The sequence below is a fragment of the Montipora capricornis genome, chromosome 12 (genome assembly GCF_036669925.1).
Source record: "Montipora capricornis isolate CH-2021 chromosome 12, ASM3666992v2, whole genome shotgun sequence".
Classification (NCBI taxonomy): domain Eukaryota; kingdom Metazoa; phylum Cnidaria; class Anthozoa; order Scleractinia; family Acroporidae; genus Montipora; species Montipora capricornis.
Genome location: NC_090894.1, coordinates 3,153,669 through 3,163,668, shown reverse-complemented (window position 1 = coordinate 3,163,668; position 10,000 = coordinate 3,153,669). Strand labels below are relative to the sequence as shown.

Here is a 10,000-nt window from a genome sequence, read left to right as displayed (position 1 = left end):
AGCTAGACCTCGTAATCACTAGGAGAGCGGACGTCAGCAGTGTCCTCCACACAAGAAGCTATCACAGCGCTAACTGTGACATGGACCACTTGCTTATTGCAAGCAAGGTCAGGCTGAAGCCCAGAAAGAACCACCACGCCAAGACCCAGGAGACATTTGCTGCGCAACCAACAACCAGCAACCCAGCTGCCAAATGGTCTCACCTCCATCATGCCATCTAAGACTCAGCCATGGCTGCATTCAGCAAGAAAAAATCAAGAATGCTGACTGGTTCGAGGCTTGCTGGGAAGAAATGCAGCCAGTCACGGAGGCCAAGAGGAAAGCGATGCTGGCTCACAAGCAGAACCATTTCCCAAACACACGTGACGCCCCTTCGAGCAGCTAGGAGCAAGGCCCAGCAGATCGCCCGCCACTGTGCCAACGAGTACTGGCAGAACCTATGCACCAAAATCCAGATAGCAACCGACTGTAGCCACGCAAAGGGGATGTATGAGGGCATCAAAACTGCCACCAGCCCTACGAGCGTCAAAACAGCCCCGCTAAAATCAAAGACTGGCGAGGTCATCACTGATCACAGCATGCAACTGCAGCGTTGGGTGGAGCTTTTATCTCGAGGTCTACTCAACCCAGAACATCGTAAGAGACACTGCCCTCAATGCCCTGCCTGGGTTTCCAGTCACAGAGGAGCTTGACAACACACCGACACAGAAAGAGCTCAGTATAGCCATCGACAGTCTTGCCTGTGGCAAGGCACCGGGGAAGGATGGTATCTCACCAAAAGTTTTGAAGCATGGGAAACAAACCATCCAGCAACCACTTCATGAGCTCCTCTGCCTGTGCTGGGAGAAAGGTCACATCCCCCAAGACATGAGAGATGCCAACATAGTCACCCTGTACAAGAAAAAGGGTGACCATAGTGATTGATTGCAACAACTATCGCAGCATCTCTCTTCTGAGCATCATTGGCAAGGTCTTCGCTCGGGTCACCTTGACTTGCCTGCACAGCCTCGATTCCCAAGTCTACCACAAGTCACAGTGTGGCTTCAGAGCCGGGAGGTCCACAGTGGACATGATCTTCTCCCTCCGTCAGATGCATGAGAAGTGTCAACAGCAGCAGCAGCCATTGTTCCTTGCCTTCGTGGACCTCACCAAAGCTTTTGAGCTGGTGAGCAGAAGCGGACACTTCAAGATCCTCCAGAAGATTGGCTGCCCTCCAAAGCTCCTGGCAATCATCACCTCCTTTCACCAGGACATGCAGAGTACGGTCTGTTTCGATGGGGCCACCTCCAATGCCTTCCCAGTCAGCAATGGAGTAAAGCAGGGCTGTGTCCTTGCTCCAACCCTGTTCGGGATTTTCTTCTCGATGCTGCTCCAGTATTCCTTCGTAGACTGTACAGGTGTCTACATCCTGACAGGTTACACAGCAACTCCGCGCCAAAACCAAAGCTTACGTGGTTTTCATATGGGAGCTGCTATTTGCAGACAATGCTGCTTTAACATCCCACAGCAAGGAGGGCCTCCAACATCTCGTAGACAAGCTGTCCCATGCCTGCAAGGAGTTTAGGCTAATGATCAGCCTCAGGAAGACCAGCATCCTGGCGCAAGGTGCTGAGTCCCCCAGTCATGACCATCAATGACACGGAGCTGGAGGTTGCGGACACCTTCAACTACTTGGGCTCCAGCGTGTCAAGCTCGACTTCGCTCGTTGCAGAGATCAGCTTCAGGATCACCAAAGTAGCTGCTGTCATGACCAAACTCAAGAAGCGAGTGTGGGGCAATGACCTGTTGAGCGAAAGGACCAAGATGTGCATCTACCAAGCTTGTCTTGTGTCCTGTCGACTCTCCTTTATGGTAGTGGGTCGTGGACGACCAATGCCAGACAAGAGAAGCAACTCAACGGATTCCACCTCCGCTGCATTCGGCGCCTGCTGCACATCAGGTGGCAGGACAGAGTCACCAACACCAAGGTCCTGGAGCATGCTGGCTCACTGAGCATGGCATCACTGCTCATTCAGCGATGCCTTTGATGGACTCGGCCGTGCACATCGCATGCAGCCTGACCGCCTGCCAAGAGAAATCCTTTATGGAGAACTGCGGGAGGGCATCCAATGCGTGAGCCGACCGCTGATGCGCTACAAGGACGTCATTAAGCGAGACATGCGATCTGCTTCAGGATTGCCAATGTAGCTGCTGTCATGACCAAACTCAAGAAGCGAGTGTGGGGCAGTGACCTGTTGAGCGAAAGGACCAAGATGTGCATCTACCAAGCTTGTCTTGTGTCCTGTCGACTCTCCTTTATGGCAGCGGGTCGTGGACGACCTATGCCAGACAAGAGCAGCAACTCAACGGATATCACCTCTGCTGCCTTTGGCGCCTGCTGCACATCAGGTGGCAGGACAGAGTCACCAGACACCAAGATCCTGGAGCACGCTGGCTCACTGAGTATTGCATCACTGCTCATTCAGCGACGCCTTTGATGGCCTCGGCCATGCACATCGCATGCAGCCTGACCACCTGCCAAGAGAAATCCTTTATGGAGAACTGCGGGAGGGCATCCAACGCGTTGGCCGACCGCTGATGCACTACAAGGACGTCATCAAGCGAGACTTGCGATCTGCACTAATTGACACCAGTGCATGAGAGGACATTGCCAAACACCGAGATACGTGGCGGAAAAGTGTCAAAGTGGGGCTTTGAAAGGCAGAAGCGAAGGCAAAAGTCCAGGCTACATGCAAGAGAGCGGCCACGAAAAAATGTGCAACCTCTGCGCGCAATTCCACAAGGTACGTCTGTGTCACCTGCAACAGAGACTGCCCACTCCAGGATCGGGCTACACAGTCATACAAGATCCTGCCCAAATCCCAGTGCTAACCATCGCCTCTTTGAGACGAGGATGCCACTATATAGCCGAGGTAATAAGGCGCGCGGTAAATGAAACTATCTGAAGTCAAGGAGAACGTTCAACTGCCACAAATGATTGGCATGCAACAAATCCGAAAAAGAAATAAATCTGATGGGATTTTTGAAATAACTGTTTGCAAGATTCAAACAGCTTCACAAGTTTCGTACACCAATCAACATGAAAACTTGCTTGCATCAAAATTTTAAATTTAGCAGGCCGGACAGGGGCGCATAGGGTACACTAAATTAGCCAATCATACCACGCGTACTATTTCATGTACATAATAATGGCTGTGAAGCCGAACACACGAGTGGACAGAGCTTTTCTTGGAAACGTATTTTTTACGCCATGAGTGTGTTTATGCAAGCAAATTGCTTTACTTTCCACTAAGAGACAAAAAGACAGCATGCTACCAGTGCGACACGATTGTTTTCCCTTTACAACGAAATTGGAGATCATAACCAAAAATAGAAGTTGGCTGGTTGGTCGTAGGCTCCTGGCTGTTTAAAGTGCTACTGTGATATCACTTCCTTTTCTTCAGATTTTGAAAGTGTTTGCTTAACACCAGGCTGGCTAAACTTTGAGATTGAGTTTTATGCAAAGGCTGTTTACATTGAGTGTAGCGTTTGGATTTCACGGTCCACCATTACTCACCTTCAAAACTGACCGATTGGACCTCAGAGGATTTGATCTAGGGAAAGGTGACGTCATTTACTCACTACCTTAAAATTTCAGTGTGTAAATGGAGCTTTTTACACATCCAAAACACGTTAAAAGTCTGAAAGCCCAAAACTCCCATACTGCATATTAATTCAGCCGCGTACACATGCATTGCATTCTTAAAATATCGAGTCTTTGACGTTATTTTCTCCTCAATCCAGCTCTTTTAAGATTTTAAAGTTAGTAATGGCAGACCATCAAATAGGGAATTCAGTATTGGTGGACCATTAAAAAGAAAATTTTCAGTTTAAAAAAAAAACACGTGTCTTTCAATCAAGGCCTGGGTCATGCAATGTTTAATTAAATGTAGTTTTAAAATTAAAAGAAAAAGAACTGATTCTTTGGTCGTAGCAGCACTTTAATTAAAGTGAGCTATGCAACGAGGACAGAGAACGATGCTGCAGCTTACTATTACGAAAAGCACTAGATTATGGGACACATTGGAACTTTCGTCATTCGTCATTTTCATGCAGCATTCTATTCAGAAAATCACAAATGTATAATTGGACGTCACAAACGAAGCATGCGGAAGCAAAGCAAATGTGCGAAGGCACATTAACTAAAAAATCTACCGAAATCAAATGAGTTTCCGTATGCCTTGCTTGTGTTTATGTTTGCTTCGACATATTGAGGAATAAGGCTCAGTGGCCTTGGCAAACACATCACTGATATTTATCTGGCCTTGGAACGAAATTTCTTATCAGTAAGGCTTCAGTAATACCTTTACAAATGTACTTGGTGATAAATTAACCGCCAGCATAGAGCAGTTTTCAAATGACTGTCGACAGTAATTACGCGATTGCAATTGCTAAGCTTAGTGATTGGTTTAAAAATTTCGCGCCAGTTTATCAACCAATGAAAAGGATAACCAACTGCGACTTGCTTTGCGCAAGTTACACGGAATTGCTACGAATTTGGATTGGTTTATTGCGCTGTTTGCACCTTCTGTGATTGGCCGAAGTAATTACTTTGGAATCTGTTTTACAACACTCAATTGAAAACCGCTCTATATCATCCTCACTGAGTTTTACCTCGACTAGTTTCCTTGGTAAAACACTACCAGTTGTCAGACAAGGAGACCTGTCTAGGAAAAACTTACTATAACTCGCAATGCATTTCCACTCAGTTTCAAGGGAAACTCGTCAAGGAAAACTTGACAAGGAAATGGCAAGGTGTAAATACAATTTTCTCTAAATTTCCGTATTATTAAAGTATTGGGTACAATTTTAGCAACACCGCATCTACCGTCGGGCCGCTGTTGAAAGTTACCAGGTCACGTTTAACTTCATAATGTATTTTACGAGTGATCATTGGTAGATTACCTCACCTTTTGATTCCAAGCCCCCGGAAGGATTTACGACCCATCGATCCCCAATTCGACAAACCGACCCACCTATAAAAAATAACAATATGCCCACTGTTTTCACTGTTTTGTTTTTTTTTTTTTTTGTTTTTTTTTTTTTTTTGTTCTCTTTGCTCTGCCGTGCGCAAAACTTGTCATCTTCCTTTCATGAGGTGATCATAACCAAAAGCAGTGACCTACTCAATTTGTTCACAAACTATCAATTTTAGTGTTTTTCAGCGCGTTTCTTGTTTTTGAGAAACACACGGCCAAAATACTAAGAACCTTACAATAAACAAACCCCAGTAACTGTTTTTAACCAAATTCCAGAATTTCTGCTACACTTGCTACACTTCTGCTACAACATGGGAAAAAGGCCGCCTAAAATCTACAGACCCTTCCCCCGACAATGAGGAAAAGTTTCCATTTTAGCAATAGGAGAGGGGTCGCAGCGTCAAAATTTTTAAGGGAAAAAGATTGAACGTACTTTGCCGGGTCGTTTATACAGCTAATTGCCGGTTCAAGATGTGAACAACTCCATAAATAATTACAAATTTGAATTCAAGTTCCTTATGCCATGCTTTGGAAAAAATCATCCTGTAATTCCTTTTACAAGAGGAAATTGTCTTTTCTCTCCGAGGTAAGAGAGTTTTAGGCGGTCCAGATACCAACCTAGAATCTATTAAACGGATTTTACGCAGGTCATACGGGAGACAACTTACTAACTTTAAAAGTTCTCAACAAGCTCTTCGGCAAAGTCAGGCTTCATTGTTCTGTTGTCAAAATCAGTTGGTTGAGGACCTACCCTCTCCGCAGTTGATTGGCACAAGTGTTCATGTGACCAGAAAACCACAGTTGACCAAACACGAGAAGGAGAAAAGGGTAGAGGGAGGGAGGGAGAGGAGGAGAAGAGAGAGAGAGCACTGGCAACGAGGTTGAATTGCCATCTCATTATTCTACAAAGGCTCTTTATGTCAGAAACACTTCACAAGATTCCTACCCATGAAATTCAGTATAAATGAAAATATGCTATTCTAAATTCGTTTTTTCTGATAAAAACGCTTTACTTGAAAGTTGCCTTTTCTTGGAAATGAAGGTTACCTCCAGTTTCCTTGCATTGGCGGGCTTTTTTGTTTTAAGTCTATGGGTACTGCAAGATTGCCGGTCTTTTAACGATCTTTTCGGTCTCGCCGTCAACAACACTCACCGTTTTTATTGTTAATCCACTTCGCTGAATCAATAAGCTCTCCACCCCTCCCTAGTTGACATAACCCCATGGCCTCATACATGAACAGCTGAAAACAGAGGATCGACAAAAGCATAATTATGTACCACATGCAGGTCTAAGCAAACGACAAAGGCATAGACAAAAAAAGGGGGACACCCTAGTTGTCCTGTAAAGATATCAGAACCATACCTAAAATGAGATCAAAAAACATTCAAAAAATTTAACAATTCATGAGCACAAAAATGCATTGCAGGTCACTGATAAAACGACACGCGCATGAGCCTTAACTAATGTTTAGAAAACGAGCAGCTACGCCTTGTGGTTTTAAACCCGATAAAGCACGTGCTACGAATTTTTTGAACGGCTTCAAAAACATTCCACAAAAAGCTTGTCCCTCGGAGTCCGAACAAAGGATCGAGCAAAGGTCTGGCGATTTTGTCCGAGCGAACGAACAATCGGCAAAGCCGAACAATTGAGAGGCGAAGACACGAGGGGCTTCGCCGCTTGTTCGTTGTGTGGGGGTGGTGTGAGTTAGGGCATGTTAGGAAGAAAGGAGGCCTAACCTCGTTGCACGAAAAACAGTCGTGAACTTCCAGTACATCAATGTCCCTAGGGGTCAATCCTGAAGTTCTGTAGCACTCCAAGGCGGCTTGACGAGACATCTCCACTCCTGCTAAATCCAGAAAACTCCGCTCAAATGAAGATGGCATGTCTGTAACCATCTGTTGTGCCACAATCTCCACAGCTTTAACCTACATGCGATTAATATAGTAAATCGTATGAATGCGAATGGGTGCATTTCTTGATTTATGTATAGGAACAAGTGATGTTTTCAAATTTCTCAAAAGCAGCTCATCAATGCCTCACTCGAACAGTTTATTTATTTATGACATACACACTTAATTGACCACTCTCCACTAGAGCTTTAGTTTTCAGGGTCAATGAAACCGGCGGAGTCAGTGAAACAACACATCCGACAACTTTTAGGAATCCCAGTGAGTTGCGATTTTTTTACAAATAATGGCAGCAGTTTCACCAGCAACCTTTGTGGCTTCCTTGATGATGTTTACAAAAGAATCCTCCTTACAAGAAGGGGTTCCTCTCCACTAACTAAAACATTCGTTAATTAGCAGGTAGTTTGGGGGGAATATTGTGCGCGTGGATGGTGAGTTGAGAAAAAATCGTAGACAAAAGTTAGGGTTTGTCTGTAAAATGGGGGGAATGGGAGAAATTCACAAAGCAAACTCTCAACCCAAAAATGAGGTTAACAAATGAAACAAACTCAGTGAGATATTTACAAGTGCAACCGAGAAGTTGAGCCAGGGACTTCACTACCAGGATCAAATTTAAGGAGTGGTCAGAACATGTTTGAACCCGGGTTGTGTAGATCTCAAAGCAGCACCCTGACCACGAGGCCACACTGCCTCCTGCATTCGCCTTATGTGACAGTAGGGACCTTTAGATTCTAGGACGAGGACAAGAACAAGTACGAGATTTGACTACCCGTTTTTAAGCGAAAATACTTAGCAAATTTACAGCCCGGACGATTAATCTTACTCTTTGTTAGCAGTATAGGTTGCTCAGTTATTTCGGCGTATTGCTGGTAAGTAACTGAGCCTTTATGCTGACCGAAAAATGCCAAAACTGCTACCGTGTTGTTGGCTTGTTTTGACATGACGACATTTTTGTAAAATCTCGTGCTAAAATGACGACGGTGTCACGTTTTTCCCGCCAAAATGACGCCGGTTTGCGCGCGTTCACTGTTGTTCAATGAGAAAATCTCGTACTCGTATTCGTTTTCGTCCTAGAATCTAAATCTCTCTATTTTTCCAGTAAATTCCACATCTGCTGAGTACTTCCTAAGACGATCTTCACTTGTAGGGACTGTGTCAAGGAAGTGCAGTTGATCACTTTGTGTAGTTTTACCAATTACTTGCTCCTACTCACTTTGCCACTTGAGATTAACCTAGAAATTACTCTTCAACAACACAACTCTAAGCCTCGTGACAAAAAAAATCTGTCGAGCATACATAGTTTGAGTTACAAACAACAAAGATGAACCTCGAAAAACTGCTAGGCTGAACAATTTTCAAAAACCCCAATTGCAATCCATTTTACTCCTCTTCAGTTTTGACCATCCCTGCCTCGGCCCTTTTGTATTTTCTGTTTTATTCGAACCTCCCTTCAGTGTTCTAAGTACTTATTTTTATGTTTCGCTTGATTTGGTTGCCAGCTCCCAGTCACTGTATGTGGGTAAATTTCACGACAGAACCCCTTTAAACAGACCGTTTTTTAAATAGGCAGTGTCACGCTATTTTAGTCAAAATTCAAAACACTAAGAGACGTCTTTGCGTCAATGAAGACCAAACAATAATGATGTAGTTTCGTTGCCAATGGCCATTGAAGTGCACTGAAGTTATTCTTTGTTGTTTGCAGCAAAGGATGGAGGGGATAAAAACGGATTAAAACTTGAAAAAATTTGGTTAGTTTTTTTCAAATTTGTAGACGTTGTCCTCTGAAAGTTACAAAAATATAAATATGAATAGATCTTTGTGCCATATTATATTTCATATCATCCCAGTGAGTTGTCTGGAATGTTATACGTGCGCGCTAAAGTATTAATTTAGATTTTTACCCAGTTTTGACCTAAAAGCAAGAAAATTTCGTGTGACAGTGCCCCTTTAAAAATCTTCATCAGTTTGTGAACAGACTCGTTTTCAAGTATTCGTTTTCAAGTATGCTCTTGGCACAGGTTAAATAGGTAATTAAATGTATACTACACTTTTTGGGTGATTTTTTTAATGATTAGCCATGAGTTGTAACTTAACGTCGTGTTCAATTGGGATCAACCGTTTCAACCACAACCGGTTTTGATTGAAGCGGTTGAGGTTTCCCAATAGAAACTTTTCCAACCATTTTCGGTCGGAAACGCGGTTACTCCTGGGAATAGTCATGACCAGACTTCTCCGCGTGGACAAGTTGATTGCGATACCGACGTAAGAGTTTTGAGCCAATAACATGTGCAGTAACACAACTGAGCAATCGCAAAAATTACTTTTGACACTCAAGTGAATGGCCCTTAAATCAAATACTGCAGAAGCCCATCAAATGGAGCCTCTATCTACACTTATTCCTTTAGTCAACCCTTTCCTGAGTATATTTACTCATTTGGAGTTTTAAGTTTTGAGCGGCTTTTTTCCCGCGGAGTGTCATATTTCCAGGGGGAACGCGAAACGGCACAATTCCAGCGTGATGCGTGTTAGTTGGGTGGTTATATGACGTAAAACAATAGCACTGTCGTAGCTCTGTTTTTATTGGGCTTTTAACCTCAAAACCCTCACAAGAGGAGTTTTATTAATAACTCTACTCGAGAAAGGGTTTACTCCGAGGCCCACCATGAATGATAGAGGATGCATTTGATGCGCTCCTGACTATTCTCAACACGTGAACATTAATGCAAGCATGAAGTTGGTGGTACTAAAGTGAAGTTACCAAGGGCAGAAATTAAGAAACAAAAGCTACTACAATTTTTTTTTCACACGTCCACACGGTTGGGATTAAATTTGCACCTCTGCCAACTCAGTTAAACTAACCTGCATGCCCTTGGATTCCATGAAGTGTCTGGAGCACACAACTGCAGCTGCTGAGCCGTCTGCCGTGGGCGCCGACATGGCAAACGCGATAGGCTCACATATCATTCGCGATTCACAGATTCTTTTCAGTGGAATCTCTTTCCTCAGGCATGCGTTAGGGTTCTGTGTGCTGTGTTTGTGGTTCTTGTACGCAATCTCTGCACATTGCTCAAACG

At 44.1% G+C, this 10,000-nt stretch overlaps 1 protein-coding gene across 3 annotated transcripts in view; it reads right to left on the bottom strand.

The window, feature by feature from the left end:
• Positions 1 to 10,000, bottom strand: part of LOC138026445 (sterol carrier protein 2-like) — a 67,230-nt gene that overhangs the window by 27,592 nt on the left and 29,638 nt on the right. Inside the window, exons 7-10 of one of the 3 annotated variants that reach the window (XM_068873802.1) lie at positions 9,786 to 10,000; positions 6,756 to 6,944; positions 6,172 to 6,259; positions 4,950 to 5,015 (exon numbers count right to left, since the gene is read on the bottom strand). The exon at positions 9,786 to 10,000 is cut by the window's right edge and continues 46 nt beyond it. The exons of the other annotated variants lie outside the window; for them this stretch is intronic. Coding sequence (XP_068729903.1) covers positions 4,950 to 5,015; positions 6,172 to 6,259; positions 6,756 to 6,944; positions 9,786 to 10,000 — 558 coding nt within the window. The remainder of the gene's footprint in view (positions 1 to 4,949; positions 5,016 to 6,171; positions 6,260 to 6,755; positions 6,945 to 9,785) is intronic. 3 annotated transcript variants of the gene reach the window in all.